General features: G+C 40.2%; 2 protein-coding genes across 3 annotated transcripts in view; one reads left to right on the plus strand and one right to left on the minus strand.

The window, feature by feature from the left end:
• creb5b (cAMP responsive element binding protein 5b) overlaps nt 1-17,135 on the minus strand; it is a 36,879-nt gene extending 19,744 nt beyond the window's left edge. Inside the window, exons 1-5 of one of the 2 annotated variants that reach the window (XM_032519140.1) lie at nt 16,998-17,135; nt 11,364-11,441; nt 10,931-11,024; nt 8,065-8,186; nt 6,449-6,606 (exon numbers count right to left, since the gene is read on the minus strand). In XM_032519140.1, the coding sequence (XP_032375031.1) occupies nt 6,449-6,606; nt 8,065-8,186; nt 10,931-11,024; nt 11,364-11,417 (428 nt within the window). In that variant the 5' untranslated portion in view covers nt 11,418-11,441; nt 16,998-17,135. Of the gene's footprint in view, nt 1-6,448; nt 6,607-8,064; nt 8,187-10,930; nt 11,025-11,363; nt 11,442-16,943 lie in introns of both variants that reach the window. The other variant, XM_032519139.1, reaches the window with a different exon arrangement.
• A 5,152-nt stretch (nt 17,136-22,287) lies between these two features.
• The window catches only part of jazf1b (JAZF zinc finger 1b), a 12,445-nt gene continuing 7,922 nt past the window's right edge, over nt 22,288-26,810 (plus strand). The window contains exon 1 of the mRNA XM_032519149.1: nt 22,288-22,541. Within this exon, the coding sequence (XP_032375040.1) occupies nt 22,427-22,541 (115 nt within the window). The 5' untranslated portion in view covers nt 22,288-22,426. The remainder of the gene's footprint in view (nt 22,542-26,810) is intronic.

The raw sequence follows: 26,810 nt of genomic DNA on the forward strand, positions 1-26,810 counted from the left end.
TTCAATGAATTGATTTATTGACTAAGTATTCAGCAGATTTATTAATCAATAATCAAAATAAATGTAATTTGCAGCCCTAAGCATCAACACATTTTATTGAAATGAATCACTTCAGCTTTAGAATGGGATGCAGGTTGTCCACATGATAAAAGCACTCTAATTGAGGTGTTTGTTCTATTTAATTCTCTTCTGTGTTTGCCTATGAACACATTATGTACCAGACTGTACAGTGGATTAGTGGATTCATTTTCAGAGTACTTGTGTGTGAATACGTGCATGTGCCAGTGTGTGCATGGCCATGCAGCTGTGTGCGAACATGTGTGTGTATGTATGTGAGTGAATAATAACAGGCTGTGGCTCCACTGAGGGGATTGATAATAGCCTGGGCTGTGGGCCCCAGGGGAGAGCAGGTAGACACTCTGCAGTCCTGACCCGGCACTCTCACATTACTGAGTGCCTCCCTCCCAGCCAAGCTCTCCTCTACAATCCCCGCCCAAGAACCACCACTGTACCCCCCCGCACACCTTCACTCCACTATGACATCACTGCTAGACTTTCTTCTCTCTCTCAGTCCCTCTTTTGTTTTTATCACTTGTTCCATAGTCTATTTCTCTAAGTTACCCTGCTATTTTCTCTCCGGTTTTCCCCTCCTCTTATTGTCTGTTAATCCTCTCTAACTCTCTTCTGGACCCCACAGGGTGCCCACACTCAAGCTCCACTGGATTTTCTTGCTCTAACCCCCAAATCCTGCAGTCTGCACACACACTAAGCTTTACTGTCCCAATCCCCACAGTCCCAACTCCAACTCAAGCACTGGAGACTTAAACACAAGGAGCTTGGCTGCCATCCAAGAAGAGCAAGAGAGGGAAAGAGAGGGAGAGAGAGGTGCAGTTAGTCCACTGACTCATATCCTTCCCTTTCTGACTCTAATCCAGCAATGATGTAATTCTCTTGGCTTTTCGCCCTCCCCCACCCTGTGCCTGCCCACCTCCAGATTTTGTCCCTCCCTCCTCTATGCTATGCTCGCTTTTCCCTCTCTTTCCCTCTTTGACTCGTCCAACATCTCTGCGCTGACTCCTCGCTGGGTGAAGTCAGAGCGAGTTCTGGGTAGACACAGCAGCTAAAAACTTTCGAACGTAACCAAAACAGCCGAGGGCCAAGTTCCAGACGTTTGAGAGACGGTGGTGCAGTCGCCATGGGAACGGAGGTAAACAGAGAGAGAAACAAGGGCCTCAAACAGCTTACAGCTGCCTGGCTCTCTGAGTAAACACTACACAGGACCTGCCCCTGATTTACTGCCTTTAATCACTGGTGGGAGGAGAGTGCCATGGGGTTTGGACTGAGGAAATAATACGAATCTGATCAAATAAATCAGCCCTAATGGGTTACGACACAGGCTGACTTTTATTAGCGGGCTAGAGGGAGGGATGGATGCTGGGAGGGTGCTGCACTGGGATGGATCTGGGATGGGGTGTCCTCACATTAGGGAGCCTCAAACTGAGTTAAGCAATGCCAAAACACAGTTGAGAAATGGCAGTGGATGATACTCTGGAGCAAATTATCATGAGTGTTGTGGTATTTATTCACTAAATATGACAGTGTTTTAATTTATTGGATGCCATAAGTTGACAAAGATGGGTTGTCTTCCATTTTCAATGAAAGTAAAACGTATGACAGTACATTCCTGTGACAAAAATCCCAAACAAGTGAATCACAAGCAACTGTCATCTTGTTACAAGCTAACCTGGCATCTGTCAGCTGCACCTGATTGATGTTGTAACATTTGGCTTCCAGCTCCCCCTTGACTTTTAACAATAGGCCATCCTTCTTCCTCTTCATCGGACTTTTGATTAGCCGGTTTGTCACTCTCCTCCTTAACCAATTTTTCTTGCTCTCATCCAGCCACCTGATGCCTATCTTCCACTGACAGTCTCATTCAGTTTTCCATCTTCACTTTACTTTCATATTATCAGTGCATTTTTTCCAAACCTTCATTCTTCTAATTCCACTTTGTCCATACTTCCATTCAAACATGATCTATCTTTCCTTCCCTTGTGCAGACATGTCTTGTTTCCTCTCTCCTCCACCCGCCTAGTCAACGTCCTGGTAGAAAACCCATGTCCTCACATTTGATGCTTCTCTTCTCCCTCTCTCCTCCACCCTCCTGATCCTTCATTTCCTCTCCTCCATCTACCTCCTATCCCCCTCTTCCTCTCCTCCATCAGCCTCTGATCCCTTTCGTCCTCTCCTCTGTCCACCTCTGATCCCCCTTTTCCACACTTCCCTGCATTGTGATCCCTGCGCTCCCCAGAGCTGTGAGGCATGTCCCTGTATGTGAGTTGCTTGTGCAGGAGCCTGCATGTGTGGTGGCCCCGGGGCAGGGATGACACAGCCCCGCTGGAATGAGATGGAACAGAGTCTGGGCGTTCCTCTACAAACGCACTATTAAACCCACTCCAGTACACAATGAGCTCATCTTAATTCAGGTCAGATGTACATCCTGCATTCTCTCCTTTTTTTCTCTCCTTCCTTTTTTGCAATTAATTATACTGTATACCTTTGTTTTCTGTACCTTCATGTGTTCTTCTCTGCTCTCTTCCCTGCTACTATGTGCATTAGCCCTACAATATATACACAGTTGAGACTAGTGCCTTTATTGGCCTGTGGATTGATCATTTGTCAGATCAGCAGATGAGGGCACCTCAGGCATTTTGTAGAGGTCCTGCTCTCCTGGCGGACATCCCTTCTTATCACCACTTTCTGAATGCAATCTAATCATAAACAATAATACAGGAAGTTTTGTTTAAAGTGTGAAGTTCACAAGGTCAACTTTGTCCACTAAAAGCCCATAACTCTCCGCAGAGGTGTGGAGGCTTTCTGTTCTGGCACTGGCACAATGGGTGGTGAAATCAGCACAGTTATTTTATCACACGCATGTTATGCAATCTATAAAAATGTGATATGCAATGCATCCCGGAATCAAATTCATCAAAACAACTATAAGCACTACTACACTACCATTAATTAATTGTATGGTAACAGCAGAAGTAGTATATGTAAATAAGTGTGAGAAGCACTGAATATCACATCAGGATGAAAATATTCTGTATGTGACAGACCATGCACAGATTGCATTAACACATTTTTTTTGTTTCCAAGATGTGACCAGTAGTTTTTGTTAGTGTTTTAGAATGTGCAAGCCATTAACTAAAAATCATATCTGGATTGATCGGATGATCAATATCTATATTATGCTAAAAATAATGTAAATGTGCGCTTAGAAAAAGACGATTTAACACAGAAAGAATGGGAGGTATTAGTATTCCATGAAATCTTCTAACCAGTGGTCCCAAACAATAAATCAGCATATCACTTAAAAATCTTTGTGAGAACACAGGAAGTTTACAGCAAGTGTGTCAACCTACACTTGAGTTCTGCATGAAACCCTACTGTTAATAAGTTAAGCAGACCAACATCTTTTCGTACTTCTCTTAAATGCAAAAAGAAGGAACACAAGTGGCTGGTGGCTCCGAGGTGTGAAAACTATTGTGCATTTAAAGCAGCATGGGAAATAAAACCACAAATCAACTTCCTTTGAAGCCTTGCAGGGGGATTTGACAGCAAAACTTAAAGTTGCACAAGCAGTGTGCACAGGGTGGGACGTAAATAAATTGTTCGTGGCACATTTTCACAAGAATAAAATGATAAAAACTTATTTTTTGAAATGGATGTGATGATGGCATCAACAGTGAGGATGGCACCTTTATGGTTCCCACACTACTCAACATTCATAATAATTATTCATTTAAGCTATCAAACAAAGTGCCCCCATTTAATAAAAGTATAACAAATTGAGATAAGTAATTAAATACAACATCATCATTAAATTGATAAATTGATGATCATATATTTAACCACATACAAACCACTGTACTGTAACCACTCCTCACTTAACCCAGCTGCATTCAGGTTGATTGTGCTATGTAATGGAAACAATTGGACTGAGTTCCTCTACTGAGCCAAAATAGAAGAACCTCATAGTATGTTCATAGTGTCATTGTTTTATGTTGCCTTGTGCCTACACCCATACCCAAACATCTCCTCTTACGAGTCAAAAGGTTGAGGTTTCCACAGAATGTTGTATCTCACATGGTTGACTAGTAATGTCCAACGCATTTAACTCTGACATAACTCAGCACCAGATGTTTATAATTGAAAAGCAGAAAGCATTCAAATCTGTTGGACACCGCTTCGCTTTGTATGATAATGATAGCCGTGACATTAAGATCTGCTGGCTGTTTTTTATGCCTGGTTTTAACACTGGTTTGTGTCAGTGCGGCTCCCTAAAGACCTTGTTTAGGGACTCGGAGCAGAAGCAGAGCGAAAAGAAAAGGGAGAGAGGGAGGTCCTCAGGTTTCACAGCTGCAGGCCCAGCTCAACCCTAAAGTAAATGGACTTGAGGAAAGCCAATCCTAATTGATTCCAAGCCTCAAAGCTCTTTAGTAAACATTGTGGAGCAATGAAAATGACTTGTTATCCTAATTCATTGGATGCTCATGCTGTGCATTTAGCAGAGCTGAAAATGAAGTAAGCAGATGGAGGCGAGATTAAACTGATTTTGTTTGGTGATTTCTGCTCATTCAGAGATATATTCATCACAGAACTCCATAAAGTGTAGGGATTAATAGCTTAATAGGCCTAGCCATAGCTTTTATTGTCTTTTCCTCACAAATACATGGGAAATCAAAACATATTAGAGACTACAGTCAAAGTGGCTTAATAGGGCAACAGAGGTATCATAGGGATCTCTGATCTAACCTTCAGTAGGCTACCAATCTGGACAGATCACAGCTAGCCTGTGAAGTGTCCAACTTGCTCAGTGTTTGGAAGTTCCTACAGTGAGAGCATGTGCACAGAGTCTTTGGTTGGAGCTAATAGCTTCCTGTGGAAGCCCTGTTTCTCAGTGGAGGGGTTTCCTCAGCCCATTGTCCTGCTGATGGGAATATTTCCACATTTCTCTCATGTGAATCTACTCATCATGTGTTAAGATTCCACTGTCCTAGTAAACAGGTGACGCCTCTGCAGTTTTAGCACGGGGAATGCCTCAAATAATGTGCTACAGATAAATGTAGCTGAGACTTGTGTACTGTACTGTGGCTAAAAACTACCACCACATGGCATACCGGCTCTGATGAGTTTTTATTGACAGGTAAACTCAGGTGAAGCAGGCCTAGCAAAGTCTCTGTTTCTGGCAGTGATTGCTGCTCTTCCAAGTGGGTGAAATTCCATCCAGGTCCTCAACAAAGAGCCCGGCAGAGTGTCAGTCAGGCTTAGAGATGGGCCTCCCATCCAATATTCACTAGCTCCTCAAGCTGTAAATCTACACAAGACAACCTCAACACAGCACAGGCCTATCACTGAGCCATCTCAATGTCTAATTCGCTTGCCACAGGTCTGGTTTACAGTAACAAAGCCCTGGCACAAGTTTGAAGGTTGTTGAGGTTAAGGGGTAAGGAATAAATGAAGTCAGTGATATGTCGCCATTAGGAAAATAATTTATAAATGTTTGTGTGGGGTAAGGATTTTGTTCCTGATATATAAAGACAAAAGGTCCCTAAAGGTAAATACATTTCCCTCAAAGACCCATGATGGCTGGTCAAGTTTATAAAATCACAAAGCTTCGCTAGACACAGTCTGCAGGTATGGATCATTAAGGTCTGATTGTGACTGTGATTAAAAATGCTTTAAACTCTATAAACTATTTATTGACCAATAAACACTGCAGGTAAATAATGAAGCAGCACACCACACAGATTGCAGTTAGTATGTATCTGGCTGGTTAATATACACCTGTAGCATGGCAAAGCGAAGGTATCAGAGAAATGGAGCTCTAAGGTTGTGGCTGACATTCCCATACAGTGAAAAGAACTATTTTAGAGAATGAAATGCTAAACCGCTGTAAAAGAAGTCACAGCTAAGGCTTCAACAATGACCTCATCTTGTCTTTTGGGACCATGTTTGGCATGCTTTGCTGTGGGACAATACTGAATGAACAGCAAAACATGAATCGCCAGCCCTACACACACTGCTCCAAATGTAACAAAACACTGACATTCCCTCAGAGACTACGGAGGGATGACAATTGGCACGGACACAAAAGGACCAGGCAGAGCCTAAGGCTGTCGCTATAACAGGGGCGCACTTGAGGTGAGAGGATACGCTGCGATCACAGCACTCCTCAGATAATTTTCAGTCTAACAGCAGTCCTTGACATTGCCTCTTCTACTTGACCACAAAGAAGAAACACTTAATTGAAAGAGATGCAAAGATAAAATCACATAAAAATATTCTTCCCTCTCTTTCTCTTCCAAGCCTAACAAGTCTAAGCCTTTTTTGGGGGGCCAACTTTCTGGTTCTACTGGTTTCTTCAAGCGCTTTACCTACTCACCCAATCTGTCTGTTAGTTGATGGAGCCTGAGTGATGACGGAGCTGGACTGAGGAGATGGCAGGGCCTGCTGGATTACTATGCTGGTATCATGGTTGCTCATCCGTGAGTGGGACTGCTGGTGCTGGGCTTGGCCTGTCTGGCCGTGCAATGAGATGCTCTGCAGCGAGGAAGGGGAGAGAAAAGAAAGCAGAGTATACACGGTTAGGAATCTGTCAAGAGTGTCACATTCTTCCCGGCAAGTTGTATTTTCAGCAAAACTCAAGCATTACAACTGTTTGAATGGGTAATGAGAAACTACTGTATGTAAACTCATTTACAGGCTTTTTCTGAGTTGAGGAAACATTGAGTCTAATGAAGACCAGGTTTCCTTATTGTTATTTGCCCAACAAGACAGTTTGTTTGTTTCACCTCTATCCTTGTAACCACATATGCATTCCAAAATAACCCTGTACCGTAACAACATACTGTATGTCCGAGCTCAAGGCAGATATCTTAGCACAAAACATCTAGCAAGTTGAAGTAATTTGCATGGAGTCAAATGTAAAAGAGCCGCTGGCAATGATCAAATATAAAAAGGAGAATAGAGGCAGTCACAAAGTTTTAGAAAAAGTTTACGTGACAGGTGTTGACCTTAAATTATATGTCACAGTTGAGGAAAGGGAAAGAAAAATGTATAAATCACATCATACGTTCCTCTACACAAACAAGAGTTTGTGTAAATTATCGTGACTATTTTATATTCATTTTGGCCGGTTGCTGTTTTCTCTAAGTTTTAAGGTTTTACTCCTTACTTCTGCTTATTGGGCTACAGTATATGCAGTCACAGAGAGTTTTGCTTTGACTTGCCTCCTGCTGACTTAGCAGAGCCTCCCATCATAAACCACACAGGCTGGGGAGGCTAGACAAGGTTGACCTGAGCACAGATGAGCTCCAGAGCCAAACCACCCAGACAACAGCTTATCTACAGCGTGCACTGCACATATCTCCAGACATTAGATAAGCAGTCTGTCTTGTGGTGATTTGACTAGTACCCATGTTTCAGGTGAAGGTGCCTTAGGGTAGATCTATAATGCATAAATGACCACGTTTTGTGAGAATGTCTGGCCAGGTCTTTTATTGATGTCACAAAAGTTGTCTCAGGGGTCTGTCTGTATGTCTGGGAAGAAATAAGACTCCCTCCCTAAGAGATATCTGGAGAGTTGTTTGAAGTTACAGGTAAAGAACCTGATCTCTATTCTCCTCATATCTGGTGGGTGACAAATCTCCACCAGCCCCTGTCTGTCACTGTCAACAAAACTGAAGGGGGAGTGTGTCTGACGCATGACAAGGGCTGGATGTGCACCACATGACTACACTTGACGAGAAAATATGGTAGAAATATCAGAGATGTATGCGTACTTGTGGTTTTTAACAAGCAAGCAGAGTGTGGTTACTTGAGGTTTAAGTATTTTGAATCAATTAGAGGAGCTCATAGTGTGCTGGCTGTTTATGACTGACATGACTGATGATAGCACCAGATAACAGTTCATTATCACCTGACCTCACACATGTGGGAGGCTGTGGGTTCCCCCTAGGTTTTTTTCAACCTGAGGTTTTGTTCTCTACTTTGCAGTACCTGTTTACTGTCCTCCTCTTCCTGGGCCTTGCAAAACTCCTGTTCAATGGAGCAGTCCAGTTCACTGAACAATCCCACCTCCTCACAGTTCTTCAAGAAGCGTGTTGGTGTGGGCGTCTGGTCTGGAAAACAAAGACAGGTTTTTCAAGTTTTAGCTTTGAAATCTGTTAAAACAACAACAAACAGTATATCACACATGTATGCACGCACACACACACACACACACACACACACACACACACACACACACACCCACACACACCAACACACACACACACACACACACACACACACACACACACACACACACACACACACACACACACACACACACACACACACACACACACAGTATACACTCACCGGCCACTTTATTAGTTACACCTGTCCAACTGCTCGTTACACTTAATTTCTAGCAGCCAATCACATGGCGGCAACTCAGTGCATTTAGGCATGTAGACATGGTCAAGAGAATCTCCTGCAGTTCAAACCGAGCATCAGTATGGGGAAGAAGGTGATTTGAGTACTGAACGTGGCATGATTGTTGGTGCCAAGGCTGGTCTGAGTATTTCAGAAACTGCTAACTACTGGGATTTTCATGCACACCCTCTCTAGGGTTTACAGAAATGGTCCGAAAAAGAAAACATCCAGTGAGCGGCAGTTCTGTGGGCGGAAATGCTTGTTGATGCCGAGGTCAGAGGAGAATGGCCAGACTGTTCGGCTGATAGAAGGGCAACAGTGACTCAAATAACCACCCGTTACAACCAAGGTGGGCAGAAGAGCATCTCTGAACGCACAGTACGTCCAACTTTGAGGCAGAGGGCTACACAGCAGAAGACCACATCGGGTGCCACTCCTTTCAGCTAAGAACAGGAAACTGAGACTACAATTTGCACAAGCTCTCGAAATTGGACAATAGAAGATTGGAAAACGTTGCCTGGCTGATGAGTCTCGATTTCTTCTGCTGCGACAGTCGGATGTAGGGTCAGAATTTGGCGTCTACAACATGAAAGCAGGATCCATCCTGCCTTGTATCAACGGTTCAGGCTGTTGGTGGTGGTGTCATGTGTGGGGATATTTTCTTGGCACTCTTTGGCCCCTTGGTACCAATTGACATCGTTGCAACGCCACAGCCTACCTGAGTATTGTTGTGACCATGTCCACCCTTTATGACCATAAGTACCCAACTTCTGATGGCTACTTTCAGCAGGATAATGCGCCATGTCATAAAGCTGGAATCATCACAACTGGTTTCTTGAACATGACAATGAGTTCGCTGTACTCAAATGGCCTCCACAGTCCCCAGATCTCAATCCAATAGAGCTCTTTGGGATGTGGTGAAACGGGAGATTCGCATCATGGATGTGCAGCCGACAAATCTGCGGCAACTGTGTGATGCCATCATGTCATATGCCAACTCCCTGAGGAATGCTTCCAGCATCTTGTTGAATCTATGCCACGAAGAATTGAGGCAGTTCTGAAGGCAAAAGGGGGTCCAACCCGTTACTAACATGGGGTACCTAATAAAGTGGCCGGTGAGTGTATGTTCCCCTGTATTTTATAGCCCCATTCATTCTGCATGATGTTAAAATGCTGTTTATTTTCATTATTTATTTATGTGGACCAAGGTTTGACTACAAACTCTTTACAGAAGCCAATACAGATCTACATAAAAGAATGTACATTGTTGGTACGTATTTCCAATGATTTTAAAAAGACAAAACGTCCATTCTGTTAGTGAGAGAGAGATACTACGCTTGACAGCCGTATTTCAGCTGATAAAGTACAGATCCCACCTACTGAGCTGAGCTCAGTCAAGCTGCAGTGTTCAACTTGACGTTGTGGGGGGTGCATAGAGATCAAGTTTCAGACAGTTGAAGGTGATTTTAGGATCAGGCATGTTTCAAAGGCTAAAAGCATACTTCATGTTCTGTTTATCCATTCTGGCTAGACTGGGGATTGTCTCAAACTTTCATCATGACCTGTGTACCCAAAGGTTTCACTACAAATAACACTTTTCCATTTCGAACAACGCAAGCTCTATTAATAACAAAAGGGAGTAACGTCAATTTTTAATTGAGGACAACAACTATGAGTCAATGGAGCAGGAGGTTAACTTTAGGTTAATAATAATAGAACTAAAGTTTAGTGACCAGCTTAAAGCATTTTACCATGTGTGGCTGAGCTGTATTACACAGTACAAGCTCTGACTGTTTTATCCTGTGTTCAAGGTCTCAATAAGAGAAATGGTCAGAGCTGTAACTCAGACAACAGGCAATAAGAACACCCGGCCTAGAAAATCTGATCCTGCTGTTCACTGAGCATAAATAATAAAGAAGACACAATCTTAGCGGTGTGGCTAGTGCTGTCATCTAGGGTGGCCTGGCCGTTTCTAGGAATGGAGATCTATACTTATGGATCAGCCTTGGGTTGACACAATCTATGACTTGATGTTTCTTTGAACAGTAGATTAATGTGCCCATCAGCATGTCACCTGAGGCTTGTACATCTCAACATCCATAAAACCATTGTAAACCATCACCCACTCCTTCTATGCTGAGATCAAGACACCTCTGAGGATGGGAAAATGCAAATCGCACTTTAGCTTAACATTCTGATTTATCCAGTCCGATGTCAGCACCTCCTAAAGTGTGCATTAAGAAGTAACAAAGCTGAAGTGCAATGTATTGTGTGTCATATGATATACATTACTGTAAACAACTGTTATAGACACGCCATGAAGTTTTCTGATGATAGACAAGTGTGTCTGAGCATGAGTCACTGAGGCACACACCTGCAAATTGACTACAAGTTCCCAGTGAACTGAGGAAGTGTGTGAGTGTGTTTTGATGTAGACCTAACTCACCTGATAACATGTTGTCGTTCTTTATGGAGGGGAACTTAAGGGTCATCTCATGTTTGTGTCTATGTATCATCAGATGGTCCTCCGTGGGGAATCGCTGTTGAGTTTTGAAAAAGTAGAATTGTAAGGCTTGTATGTAAAAAGACAAAAAGGATTTCTTTTCACAGATTATAAAACAAACAAACCAGTACACTGAAGCTTTAACCCATAATAGCATTCTCTATTTAAAGAGTGCATCCTAAAAGAGCATCAGCCCTGGTTTTTATCTCAAAGAGGGATTTTTACACCTGCAGCATTATTTACAGTTTGTGTTACACTCAGATCTATGCTATTTTGCTTCTCCCTTATGGTGCGGCAGTAACCCACTCATCAGACCTCCTCAATGTACATTCTTAATATTACAGGCAGACACACACACACACAAGTACACACTCACCTGAGAACAGCCAGGAGCGTTGCACACATACGGCCTTTCTTGGTCTGAGTTCATCACTCTGGCCACCTTCTCATAAAACTACAAAAAATGACAAAAGGAGAAAGAGGGGAGAAGAAGTGAATGACTTGAGTCACCTGCATCCAAGATAAAAAATATAAACATTGTGTCACACTATACTGGAAATGCCATTGCACCTGAAACAGCTGTGTGGTTATTTTCATTAATAAACAGTTTTCTCACATTACAGCAATCTGTTCCACTAAATTGACATCAAGGCTAAGGTTGTGGGTTATAAAAGGACTGCAAACAATGGAAAAGCATTTACATAGTCCAACATACTTAATTTTGTATTACTATGCTTTTTTTACATGTAATCAAATGGAATACTAGCTGCTCTAAAGCTAGTTATGAATAAAACTACAAGAAAATAGTGTATTTCTATATTACTCTATAAAAGCTATAATTATTAATTTCACTTGTACAGAGGTACACATCTTGGCACAATTGTGATGGGTTTCAGCTTATATTTGGTTAGAAACAGTGACACGATAAACCATCTTTGAAATTTTAAATTAAACAATAACTGTGGTCTTAACACATTTATTCTCACTGTAAAATGACAGAATCTGGTTTAACACATCTGGTCTGGCAACTAAAATAAACCCCTTTTCACAAGTAAACTAATGCAGTGAGGCAAATTAAACTTTAAATGGAAGGCACTTAAAACTCATTGAATACCTTTTTTGATATGAATTTGACATTTGATTTTTACAGTCAGCAATCATTTAAGGATTTCATTAAGTTAATCAGTCGGTGCACTGTACATGTCAGTACATGTGAGAACAAGTGAGAACGAGAGAAGGAAGTGGTGGCAGAACAGCACTGTATGAGGAAGACATAAGATGCAGTGAATTGCTTTAAAACATTTACCTGTGACTAGTGCCAGATCTGTGCTTTGTAAGTTATTGTTCTGTACACTACAGCCATGCATTATGCCAAATGTGCAATGGCATCAGTTATTGTTTTAGATGGTTTAACAATTTAGAGTGAAAAAGTGGGCTAACTTGGATAGAAAAGAAGAGTGCCTCATACCTGTGTTCTGTTCAAAAATTATAAAATGAAAACACATTCACATAAAAAGGAAATACCAAAAGATTCTCTAAATATCTTGTCTCTCTGTTTACCCACATAAACTAAATCATGCATACAAGGACGGATGCTGCATTCAGCTTTAAAAATATACCTAAAACAGTGCAACTATATTTATGACAGGATGTCAGAGAGAAAAACAACAGAAATAATAGATGCATTTTAACAGCTTCTCATGATCAAAGCATAAGCACAACAAGAGCAGTGATATGCCATTGAAAGGCTTTGATGTGTACTTTAATCAATAATTGCATTTAAAGTGTGTTATGGCTCGCACATGTTTCAATATTTAAACCATTAACTTTCGTAACAGATTACATGTCCCCAAGTGTCCCTGTCAACACTATTCAATGCAATTTTACTTTTAAATTAGATTTTTTATTATTATACTTAGGAAATTAAGGTACAAAAGTATTATTTGAGTATTCATTGGACTTAAACCCTTGCCTCTAACATCACATTTATTGACTGCTGGCTTCTGTGTCATCATTACGTATTTCTGATTTCAAGGTCTTTGTCCGTATGCCATTTTAAATATCCTCATCAATGACAAACACAAAAAAACCTCTGAGCACTAACCACATGCCAACACTACAGATTCCCCGCACTTTCTGACAGATGTTTTAACAGATGATAAGGGAGTAAGATGATAAGTAAGGTAGTCTTTATTAATCCCCAGCCACAGCACAGCAGCAAGGGACCATCTTTATCTTTGAGCCAGTGCCTTGATCAATAGCCGGAAGATTCTTAACACTAAACATGCAGTTATTTTGGTAAGGGACATGCAAACCGGGAACGGGCCTTGAAAATCCATACAGGAAGGTCCTAGTTGGCCCCTGTGAGGTTTGAACCAAAGTTGCAGCGAGAGCATGTCAACGCCCAGGGTGCCTGCAGTTAATTAAGACTCACTTTGCACACCAATAAGTAAATTAGACCTTTACAAACTATTTGAATGGTGCCTAGATGAATTAGGAAAAATGGTAGGTGCATCTCTATTCTGACACCCCAAATGTAAAGCTAAACAATGAAATTTGTAGATAAAGAAGTTACATTTAACAATGCAACATTTTTTTTGTTTTCTTTTGTCTCCCTCATCCAATCCCACCAAAACAAACAGTTGAAAGGGGTCTTTTAAGAAGTTACTAATTTAATCATCAGCATTAGGTGTTTGTTTATCATGTAATGACTGGAACATCTTAATTATTTACAGCAGTGATATTGCACCTTTTGATATTGCAGCTATTTATTACTCATATACAGCACAAAGATTATTATGCTACTAGTACCTGCCACTGTCATCAATTCACGAAAACGAACCCGTAATTCACTGCCACATGTCACGTGTCAAGCATGAATACCTTCATACACTATGTACATGTGTCTTTTTCATGGGTACAGACTATTTCCTCAAGCACCGTCAAAACACTCAAATATTGTGTTATGCTAAGCAGTGCTGTTTTCCTAACAAGCTGTACTTCATGACCGAGTCTGCAGAACAGGGTCTGGACAGGGTCTCTCTGTCAGGGAGCAATGAGCCCTGGTCTCGCTTTCTGTCACCAGTTCACTCCGTCTCCACTACAGGGCCCCTAAAAACTCACCTGGTTTCCTTTGACACAACAAACATGACTAGCACTGCCGATCCTAACCCTGAACCCAAACCCAGGATGATGGCAAGTACAACTAAGGAAGCAGTGCTTCAAAAAGTCTGTGGATATGTCGCTGATTATTCTCAACATTTTTGGCCACATTTTTTATCTCAAATAAAGTTATGTGGCATTGTTTAAACTGTTTGTGCAATTCTCATTGCCACCATTGTTTTCAGGCTTTTTTCCAGAACACCTGTACGATTATGAGTCACTTCTTTTCTAACTCTACTAAAGATTACAAAAACTGACATCACCAGAGAGCAATAATTATAAGTGTATCCATGACTAAAAAAACAGACGCCAAAATGTTACTTTTAACTTTTACCTTCCTGTTTCTAAAATGGGACTTGTCATGTCATCATATTTACCAGGAAATTTGAACCATATGACGCATAAAACTTTTAACTATTAATTCTGTGAAGGCCTCTGTAAATTATCCAATAGCTTTCACACTTACAAGTATCAGTATTCAACGCCCCTTTCCTTGGAAGAGGCACTTGGCTCTCATTTGATATATTAGATGTTTTAGTTTATCAGAGGAAATTTGGTTACACTTTACATTAACTATATCCTGATGTGTGCAAGGGGAAGGATTAGAGTCCGGAGTTCGATTTCAAGAGGAGCTGGGGAGAAATTCTCCAGGTGGACCGCATATTATAGAATTTAAACAATATGGTGTGGAAAAGATGGGTTAGGGTGCAAAGGCAAATAGGTTAAAGCAAGCACAAACATGCACAGCAATTCAAATCCCCAGCTCCCTATAGCCTGGGCCTTTGACAGCACAAGTTCAAGGTAGGATTACGACAAACCCTAAGGCAGGGAACATGGCCTTCTTAGACAATGTCTTTCCTGGACATGAAGTTCATTTAAATGAATGCGTGACAATAAAGACTGCTATGATGTAAACCCCAAGACCTATGAATTACTTGTCTCTTCCACAACATGTTAACTCATAACAAACACAAAGAAGCCCCCTCAGCGGGCTACCATGGCACTAATACCATTCACATTATCCTTACTTACAAAAGGTTTTATACTTTGTTCTTAAAGCCACAGAATATAATAACATCAACAAGGTACAAGTCAAAATATTAAAATATGTGCATATATATATATATATATATATTGTTTTTTTAAGGTGAAAGGAGACTTTTGGGCTAAACTGTTGATGATGGTGTTATGATTTCTGTTATTCGACCCCTTCCTACAAACGCACAATCATTACCAGAGGAATGTTTCACCTTGAGCACATGCAACAACCATAAACAAATAAAGGTCACATTTCATTACTGCAATGAGCCGCTGGCAATCAAGCTGAACATTGCAAAAAATATGTAAAGAATTAGGTCTGCATCAAGGTTACTAAATAACTCAAGTTATCTAATAAGTTTAATGTAGAGTCAGTGACTAAGTATTTATGTTATTATTTATAAATGATATATGAATTTTCCTTAGTTGGCTATTCACTCCATAGAGTATTAATGGCAGTTAGAATTTGATACAAATAAAAAGCTGAGTTATCATGTATTATTATTATTATTAGTAGTAGTAGTAGTAGTAGTAGTAGTAGTATCAAGTCACAATTAACTTCTCAATCTCAAGAAAAAAGATGTTCTGCCATGGCATCTTACAACAAAGAAGTGGAAAATGTGAAAGAGTAATGTAGCTATTCATCTTCCAAACCTTTTCTCAAACTGTTCCTTTCATAAAACGTAGCTTATTCTATTGAAGTAACAAACAATATGTGCCTGTTCTCAAAACCATTACAAATGAAATACAAGTCCATCTCAGTCTGTATTAAATGATCAGAATTACCAACATCATCATTACAACTGAATACCTTATTATCGGGTCTTATTAACACAGCCAATTAAATGGGACAAATTAAAACCGGAAGCCTACACATTAATCTAAAGCAGCGTGCATGAGAAACAAGTGGTTATTGATAGTGTCACATAAATATAATGACAACGAAGAGTAATCAAATGATTAAAACATCTTTCTTTCTTTTTTTCCCAAGCTGTATAGCCACAAAGCGCGCATCGTCAGCACAACCTTCCTGAAAGTAACCCTCAACATCTCAGCGGTTAATCAAATATGGACTGGCCTGCAGAATGACGTAATGTTGGTGGTCACATTGCTGTTCAAGAGAAAAAAGGAACGTAAATTTCACGGGAACAAGAGCATCACTCTTTTCTTTTTAAATGGCATGACAGCAAAACCACCGGGCTATCATTTCCCAGACGGTCACTGGTGAACCGCAGCACGCAGACAGACCGGGACCAGCGGCGGCTCTGCGTATCCCGAGATGGGACAGGCATGGCAATGGTGCAGGGATCCAGCATTGAGCTATGGAGCAAATAGAAAAAAAAACTGGAAGACGTGCCAAATTTGTGTTAAGTGCAATGGAAATCATCCTTTGCAATGAGCCACTGTGTAGTTTTCAGTCGGACCTGAGATGAATTCCTGCAGACTTGTCCCCGCAGCTGTCTGACAGACCGAGGAGCAGCAGCAGCGGCGGCGGCGGCACTTGACTCCGCGTTCAACTTCAACAACAGTCAACAGACAGGCCAACGCACAGACACCGACATGAGATGACAATGCATGTTGGCTTCTCTAATAAAACTAACATGGTCTCCTTTCTCTAAAACTTGCACACGTGAACTGAGAACAACAAGAAAAAAACACAACATGTCGATTGCTGAAACGAACAACAAAACAAGCTGTTGCATGGAAAAAGGAGGAGAAAAAGTAACAAAAATCGCTTTAAAAAAGCAAAACAAACCTGCAGGGGCGCGTGCACGGTCCTCTGCATGGTGGTGTGAGGTTTTCAACTTACCAAACAAGTGTAGAAAATTTGAAGCAGTCTCTGAGAAGAAACCACGTTGGACTGAGAAAAGATTACAATACGATCTATTTAGAGAAGCATAACGTCACCCCCGGGTGACGTCACGTGGGATTCCTGAACTTCTAAATCATTGCGGTCCGCTTGGAGGCGGCGCGAGCGGGGCGGAGTTTGCAAATGCACACCCAGAGGCATGGATGGACACTGCTGGACATGAGTGGGTGTGGTGGTGCAGAGCTGGATCTCCGGTACTGACCCATTTGGCATGCAAATAAGCGCGCTGCACTGCGTCCTCTTCACTGATCTCTGAACTGTCTCATGAGCGGAGTGAAATCACTGAACTAAGTGAGAAAGCAGAAGATCCGATCACACTTCATTACTGAATTACAAGACATTTTTTAGGACTTCACCTATTGTAAAAATTAAAATAAAAAATAAACCCAACAACTTCAAGTACATATATATATAAAAACAAATAATACAAATGCACTTATAGCCTTTGTTAATGATAAATAGAGAAACCACGCTGACCCTGAAAATTAAAATGAAGCTTAGCCCTTGTTAATTTGTGTTTTTCCTACTGTGAAATGTAAAAATGTCTTCTGTGAAACATGTTTATCTGATTTAGACACAGAGAAAAAAAGTAGGCTATCCATCTGAGTGAGGTTCCATTAAACTCAGTTACACTACAAGGTGTTCATGTCCTAAAGGAGTACATGCAACATTAAGATATGATGACTAGCCACCTGTGTATCCAGGGGATTGTCTATTATGCAATAACAAAAAGAGTAATGGCTGGATTAACCTGCTAACCTGCCACTATTACCAAGCCCCACAGGATTAGAAAATCTACCAGTACCCACCTAGCATGTAGTCACTTAATCTAACCTAATCATTTCAATTGAACAAGTACAAACTAGTAAAACTGGCAATTTTCAGGCCCTTTAAATTCTGGGGTCCAGGGGAGTTAGCAGTTCAAGTTAACAAAACATTTCTCTCAAAAAAGGGCCAAATCCTGGCAGACCTTACATGTATCATCAAGCTTTACAAATGAATTAAACATGCAAAACACATAGTTGTTCCACACTGCCTTAACTGAAATGTGTGCTTTAGCTACAGCACACCAGAAGAGATTTAAACAGCTTTGGAGTACAAAGCATTCATGTTGGAGCTCTGTGTGACCTAGTGGTGCCAACTGGCTGTGATTTCTTAGGCTACAGACACCGGTAGTGAAGCCATCCTCGGCTTCGGGGATTAATGACTCCTCACACATTGAGAAATGTTTACCACTCGCCTGCGACCACTCCACTAGACATGCTAAGAGCTCTGTCACTGAAACAATAACGCAGTCTGAAAAGCCCTCATAACTCAGAGCTTCTCCGCCTCTGTCTTTTAACCAGAGCTTTAATCAACGTTTATGACATCCTTTTGTCTCTTTATTGCCAATATATTTCCCAACCAATCCAAACATTATGCTCCCAAAGGAGCAGACTATTAAGGTTGGAAAGAGCCGATACAGTTTGGGTCAGTGACCCGCACTAAAGCAGATTTGATCTATATTATACTACACCTTTTATTATTGTGCTTTTGTGCTTTTGAGTAAGATCACCTTGGGAAGATTAGCACCAGGAAGGATGCTTTGTTGCAGCAGGTGCAAAAGGTGAAGGAGGTTAAATAACAAAAGTGTCAGGTCATACAGGTTTTCAAATTGTAAACAAAATATTAAACTCCTTCAGAAATATTTTAATTTGTCCAACAATTGAAGATGGAAAGCAGATGTTGACGGAATGTTACTGTAAAACATTGTTTCTTGCTCTCCCCACCTTAAGCAGAGACAATTGTGCCTGCAGCGATGGAAACATTGGGCTCTCAGTGAAACTGCATGCCATTGTCGTCCACTTTTCAACACTTTGTAAGATGGCAGATTGTACGGTCAGTTGTTTATTATCTTCACTTCTAACAAAATAGCTTTACTAAGTGTAATGTTGCCTAAAAGATGGAGGTGAAAAACACAGCAAAACGTCTTAAAGGGGTATTCTAATTAAAAGCCAGAATAATTTAATCTATTATTAGCAGCTCTCAGGCAAATTATGTTTCCCAATATTTTCAAATTCCCCCCTACAACCCTTGCAAACTGCAAAATATGGATATACCATATTGCCCATTTATTTAGGATTTGGAATACACTAACAGTGACATTCTGATTCTCCTTCATTTTGTTCATAGACTCCCAGTGGCTGATTACCAGGCTTGTTTTACTAATGGATGCAGCCCAAGTTCCATTTCCATTTTCCATTGTTTAGCTGTTTAGTGGTAAAGATCAGGAAATATTGAATAATGACCCCAGGACTTGTTATAGTACTGCCAAAGCATGACAATGTTGACATTACTTATCAAAATCTGGGGCGCGTTGCAACATATATATTTACATGTTAAAAATGAGAATCTTTAGTGATTCGTCATGCTCTGCTCTACGGTGTCAATGTCATTGCATCTTTTAAAGACAAATGTGCAGTGATTAATTAATTCAGTATAACTTTATCCATAAGAGTAGGTAACACCACTGGTGCGGGAGAGACTCGGATCAAGGGATGCCAAACATCGCTGTGGAGGGTTATGGTGGAACTGAAAGACTAGTTCAACAAAACATATGTGCTGGGAGGTTCCCAGTAGATAACCCCATTGACATTGCCGCACTCAAACACTCGATCCTTTAACATTTACATTACGTGACTGGTGAATGGTGATGCCTGTGTGATGACTCTTTAGATTTCCAACAGTGTAGGGTGATGTCCTCTGTGCTCAGCATTTGTGAGTAAGTACATCACTCTTTTGACATCTGAATTTGGCTTCTGAGGGCTCATACTGGATTATTAAAGTTGTTTGTAAAACCATTCATGAATGTTCTCTGGCTGGGTTTTGAAAAGTGTCATTTAAATGGATGATATAACAATAACTTTATATATTTTGTTCTTGTCATTTCTATTACAACATTGTATAGATAATATTTTGGATTCATTTATTAAATACGTCTCTGCTGGGTGTGAAATTGTAGAAGCCAAAAAAGAAATGAGGTACCCCTCTTCACTGTAGTATGTGGGAGTGCATGCAACTATCTAACAGAGAGCAAATTATGTTGTTGGTTAGTTCTTGTGGGTAGGTCAAAGAGGGCAATAGGGTCTAGTTACTTACGAGCAGCTGTGATATGTGACTTTCCCTGCATGTGTTTCCACGTTGAAGTTAAACAACCTATTCTTGAAAACTCTAGAGCAGAAAATCCCAAATACTGTACTCCTACATGTATGGTCTGTAACAAGTTGAAGAGTAGTGATTATTTGCAGCTATGCTCATCTCGCACAACCATCAAGAAATAACTGTGGATCGGCAATGCCAGCTTCTTAAACAAAAGCCATTGCTTCATTTAAACAAGAGGCTGTGTGAGATGCTTTCAAAGTAATGTCCCACGTCTTCTCAAGACAGAAAAACTAGTTTTACCATCACTGTGGTGCCTGATCTGAATATGGACTGGGCCCAATAATGACCCACTACTCCATCACCAGGCATAAATTTAAAGTTACAGCACAGTCAATAAATGCAAAAAAAAAGTAACTGGAGAAAGTAAAACTCAGTCTCTTAACTGAAAACAGACATGGAAAAATCAAAATTCAAAATGTTTCACATCCAATGCTCCGAGAAGTACTTGAAGTCAAATTAGCACCAAGAAGCTGTGGTTCGGTACTTTCTGTGAACTGAAAATTTAAATTGATTCCATATACATAACGGAATCTGTACAAGCCCATAAATGGCATCGTGTTTGTTTCAAGCTTGTCTCTATCCGAAGTAACTGAATGAACAAAAAAAGCCTTGCAGCATGTGATGCATCAAGTACTCTTGATGGTACTAAATATCCACGTAGACATAACATCAGACAGAATCTTGAAGCAACTTGCATTTAAAATATATTTGATACTGCTCTCTTTGAGTCCGTATTAGCATCATGTATGCAACAACCCTTTTGGTAGAAGTTTGGGATAGTTATAGAAGACCATAAATCACTGAACACAAAGAACAAGCACAACTAATTTATCTACTGACCAACACTGCCACGTTGTGGCCATGAGAAGTTTTTCAGCTGCTCAAGTGTGATGCATGCCAGAATGATATCACAAAAGATACTTACCAATAATTGCATTATATCAATAAATTCAATATTATTATAATTATTAATGATTAAAGTGTGGCTATAAATGGACACAAATCCAGATTTAGAAAGGATTCCAATGAACAAAAAACCCTTTAGACTTTGTTAAAGCAGTATGCACCTGCAGGGAAGGCACTGCATGTGGGTCAAATTGAAAAGTGGGAAGGATTCAGCAGGTTGTTTGTAGTAATGGTGCTGATTACCTACTGACAGTCCCTCTTTCTTCTCAATCCTGCCCATTATATTAAGCACACAAACTATGTGCCAAGACTCAAAAAAAAATAAAGAAATCCTCACTGTTTTACAAATACTTTAAATAACTACTTTAGTTATGCCAGTTGTCTTTTTCATGGGGACACTGTGACTTTGCTAAAATGTTATTTATTTTATTATTACCATGTATCATACATAATAAAATACATTGTATAGTTTATATAGTATATTTATTATTATAATAATAATACTAATTTATTTGAGAATTACGCCCTGAGAGACAATACAATCTCTTAAAGGTCCCATGGCATGACAATTTTACTTTATGAGTTTTTTTTAACATTAATATGAGTTCCCCCCGTCTGCATATGGTCCCCCAGTGGCTAGAAATGGCGGTAGGTGTATCTTGCTCTGCCTTTGAGAAAATGAAAGCTCAGATCGGCCCATCTGAGCTTTCATATTTCCCCTTTTTCTGCTTTACCTGCCCAGAGAATTTGACCCACAGTTGTATTAAAGTATTTTAACAGTAAAGGTAGTTAGTATCGCTGATCACTGCTTTACAATTCGTACACAGGTAGCCAACTTTACTTATGCCAGATCATGTTAGGCTAGTGGCTAGTGGCTAGTGTCCTCTAAAGTCTTAAAAAGCTACGTTGGTGTTTAGTAGGCAGGTATTGTCATTATAGCAGCAGAAACATGTTGTTTGTTTATTTAATTCCACCTAAGATAATATTAATCAGGTTTTATGAATTTACATTTATTATATAACATTTGTGTCTATTAATATTCCATTTTTTTTAAATAAGAAAAAAAAAGAAAAAGATTTTAAGCTTTTCTAGTGAAAGCCAATCCGCCTCACTTCCGGTCTGGTTGTCTCTCTCTGCAGCTGGTTTGACGCACCGCACCGCCCCTGCCGCTCCAGCTGTTCCGACCGCTGTCCGCCTGCTGTCTCCCAGCAGGTCGCTGCTTGCTGCTGCTGCCTGCCCTCATTTCCAATGCAGCAACGACCATGACAGGCATCGCCGCTGCTTCTTTCTTTTCCAACGCTTGCAGGTTCGGGGGCTGCGGACTACACTTCGACTCTCTGGCCGAGCTAATCGTGCACATCGAGGATAACCACATCGGTAAGAGCCGATAAGTAATGGGCGAGCAATGACCGAGGTTAGCAGCTAGCAGAAGTGGCTAAATTAGCGAGCTAGCAAGTTATTTCCTGCGTCCTGACAACCGTGTTGCTAGGTGTGGTGGCGGTTGATGTCTAAGATATATTACAGTTCCTGTTCACCATCTACATTTGTTAACCAAAGGTGTATCACTGATTAGATAGCTGCAACAGCAACCGAACCGCACTGAAACACAGACAGGAAGACAGTTTCTTTATGCTCCGTCGGCTCGCTCGTGCAACATTATTGCAGCGCAAGGGCCGCGCGCAGAGCTGCATTCGAAGCGTCGTGAGTTAACTTGTAGCTAGTCTGCAGCAGGAACCAATGAAGATACACTGATTACTTACTACGTGTTTCAATCCGCCTGACAACATAGTGCAGTTTTACTAACTTTCTGAGATAAAGATGTACTCTTAAACAAAGTCAAAACAGATCTAAATTAGATCTCATAATTTAGATATTATATTCTCATATTGATGACAAACCAAATCAACGTAATGAGTATATGTGCAATAATAATAATAATACGTGCCTATTTTAATAAATATTCCATTCCACATATCCCATATTACTTCTAACTGTATATGTTGTCTGCAGCTGATAAACCTGAGAATATATCAAATTTACTAGGTTTCTGAAAAGAAAACAGTTTGAAATGATGTTCAACATTTGATGTGGCTGTCCACTCAGTGGAGGAGACTAGCTATGATTCATGTATTGCCTAAAGTTGTAGTATTCATTTCATTAAAAAAAAGAAATCACTCTTGAGTCAGTGTTGATCACAAATCCACAAATGTTACCAACACCGTTACAATATAACCTCCAGCAAACAGCTTTGTATTATCAATTGTTTGTTTTTGTTTTGAAAGCAGTCATCATCATGTGGTTTTAAAGGATATGTATGTCATCCAAAATCTGACCATCTGAGGGCAAACACTAGAGAACAGCTGTCCTCCTGACTGCAAATTAAGTCCCAAAACAATAAACAGCACCACCTCTAGTTCATGTGGGGCAAAACAATAACACAAGAACTCCCTGTACATTATGAATCAAGATATGAAGACATTTATTTCTCTCAGCTACTTTATCATACATTTTTCTGATTGAGTCATCTGTGTGACAATTGATGGCCATTATGTGAAAAGCAGTTGTTAGCTGTGAATCTACAGTATGTGCTTGTACAGTATATTGGTCAAAACCCCCTCTGTGTACTGGTAATGCTTTTTATTTACGTTAGTAATATGTACAAGTTAAAGCATGGTATTGAGTTTACATCCGAAATTCATTTTAGGATTTTAATGTAAAGCTCCAGGTGGTTGTGTGTTTAGTGCCACAGGCCATTGTATTTATAGCCCCTATACACTTTATTATATAAATACATAAAAGCAGCATATCACTATCTATAGAAATTTGTTTATCACTTTATTTATTTATTTTGCTTAGATATTTATTGTCCGTTTTGGTCTTCCATACAGTATTTCTATATCCAAGTATTAATTTGAGGGCCTAAAGGTTTAGAAACTACATTTCAATTTAGTTTTTATCTTCCATACATTTGACATAATATTGAAGTACATTTTAGCATTTAGTGCTAAAGCATGTATATCTTTTAACTAAGCCTAGTCTACAAAGTGAATTCCCTTCTTCACAGTTTGACATTCTTTAAATTCCTACATCTGTTTCCCAATCTAATATTTCAGACTCTTATTATTAAAGCTGACAAGGCCCAGCTGTCTCTGTTGTCCTTGTTTGTTGCTTGACTGGCTTTAATATCCTCTGCCCTCAGATTGTGTGCTGTGCATGTGTCCGAGGTGTTAGCCTTAGAAAAAAATGCTTCCAAATGACTTATTGGGGAATAATGAGGCAATTAGTTGGCTCAGAGTGGAAAAACTTTGCTGCCCCCTCCTTTGTCTACTGGCCTGTGCCCACTCTAAGAAGTGCGAAATCTTGTGCGTTGTGCCAAGTGCCTGTGAAGCATAATTACAGAGAGAGTGCTTGATTTGGCTTGTCTTCCTCCTCATCTGGTGGCCTGCTGCTCAAAGCACATTCTCCTTTATAATTAGGCGCCTGGAAAACAAGCACACATTCTTGTCACCATTTTCCCCAGCCGGCCTGCTGGTCAGGTCTGCAAACAAGAGGTGGCGCTGCTTTGCTATTGGTTGAGGGGACTGTCTTGAGCGGCCCGGTCTGTACAGTAAAAGCTTCTGGTGGATATTATAGGCCAACACTAACTTGCTGGACTCATTTAATAACACAACGTAATGTGTCATACATTAGCCAGCCTGCAAGGGCCAAACTTCAGTAAATAAAAACATATTGAAAAGGATAATTGGCAAATAGGTCATATAAATAGGCTAATTAATACTTTAAAGAATACTTCTTATACTTGAATACATCATAATCTGTCCAAAGTGGATTTGTACACATTCATCTGTGTACTTTTTACTACAGTAACTTTAAAATATAAGAAGCCCAAAGACCTAACTGGTCATAGATGTGATGATGTAGAGATTAAAAACTCCCATGTTCTTAATATAAACCCTTTCCTAATGACCCCCAGAAAACCCTTGAGGAAAGTTTTTTTAACACTGAGCTTAAAAGTCATGTTAAGCTTGAGATATCTCCTCAATGGTCTAGTATTCTTGTGCGGCATGAACACAGCTGCACGCACTAAGCCATTGAAATGTTTGCTTTGTCACTGAGCGACCAGGCCACTGTAGATCAGAAGCAAATAGCGACCATGTTATGTAGGCCTGATGGTGTGTGTACTGCTGGGCATGGCACACTGACGGCCTGAAGTGTCCAGGCTTTGGTAACAATGAGTCTGTTTGTTGCCAATTCTCACTGGAGGCTCATTTAGTAGATTTTGGTATGCACCCCCAAAATCTGCAAGGAAGTAATAAATTTGGGAAGCAGTAACTAGTTCCCTGGTCTGTGCACCTGGTGGGCCTAATTACATTTCCCCATCCCCCGACACCAGTGCTCCTGTTCCTGACTGCGACATGAGGGGCTTCTGTACTTGATAAAACATTCTTTATAGGAGATGATGTACAGCCTGTGTTGACATCACACAACATGGTCACATAGTTTGATGCAGAACAAATGTGATGTGATTTTGCTGAAGTGTGTTACTTTTCTTATGAAACATAAGATATTCTCCCATGTCAAATTCTACAGATATGAGGGTTCTTCTTTTACTACAGCTACACAAATTGGACCGTAAAAGCTAAATTTAACGTAAAACACTGTTAATTATTGTTTTTTTTTTCATGTATTGTTTTGCAAATTGCGTAACTCTTCACTTAAAAAACTGGTGCATCCCCGAAATGATCTGCTTTCTGTTAATAACATTGGTCCTGAGAGCTGATATCCCACCTACTTTAACTATGGATTCAAGCAGAAGTGTTTCCAAATATGCAGGTTTTGTGAGTACCTGCAATTTAAACATGAACATGGTCAAATACACAGATGATAAATACTGGATATCAGTCTAAAAAAATATTATGCTAAAAAATGGATACAAGAGCTAAAATGATTATTCCATTACTCAATTAACAGTAAGTTTACCTGCAACTATATTGATAATGGATTCAGCGTTTTAGTCATTTTTCAAGCAAAAATGACATTCACTAGTTACAGCTCTACCGTTGTAATGATTTTCTGCTTTTCTCTGTTTTAAAAGATTGTGAACTTACTATCTTGGGTTTTGGACTGTTGGTCTGGCAAAACAAGCAATTGAAGTCTTGAGCTCTGAGAAACTGATACGTTGTGGCCATTTTGCACACTTAACGATAAGTTAAGAATATTAATGGCAGCTTAATTGAAAATGAAAATAATCAATAGTTTTAGCCCTATTGCACATCCCAAATCCAGTTACCATATTATGTCTGTATTGACTAACAATGAACACATTTTAGTGCATGTGTATGCGTTTAATTACTACTTAATTTTTGTGCTAAACTTATTTATAGTAAATCATTTTAACCTCCCCATATTTTTTTCAGAAACCCGCAAAGGCGGCTTACACATGGAGCTTGACTCAGTTTCATTTCCTCTTCAGAGGTCACATCGTAATGAATTACCTGTGCCACCACTCCTGGTAATGTCCCCCGCTGCTCACAGCCGCTATAAACATGTCACCATAATGCTCACCACTCTGCTCTACCCCACAGTGCATTTGGCCATGAGGGTGGATAGGAGAGCCAGACGCTAGTGGAAATAAGAGAGGGAACT

The sequence above is a fragment of the Etheostoma spectabile genome, chromosome 6 (assembly GCF_008692095.1).
Source record: "Etheostoma spectabile isolate EspeVRDwgs_2016 chromosome 6, UIUC_Espe_1.0, whole genome shotgun sequence".
In the NCBI taxonomy this organism is placed as follows: Eukaryota; Metazoa; Chordata; class Actinopteri; order Perciformes; family Percidae; genus Etheostoma; species Etheostoma spectabile.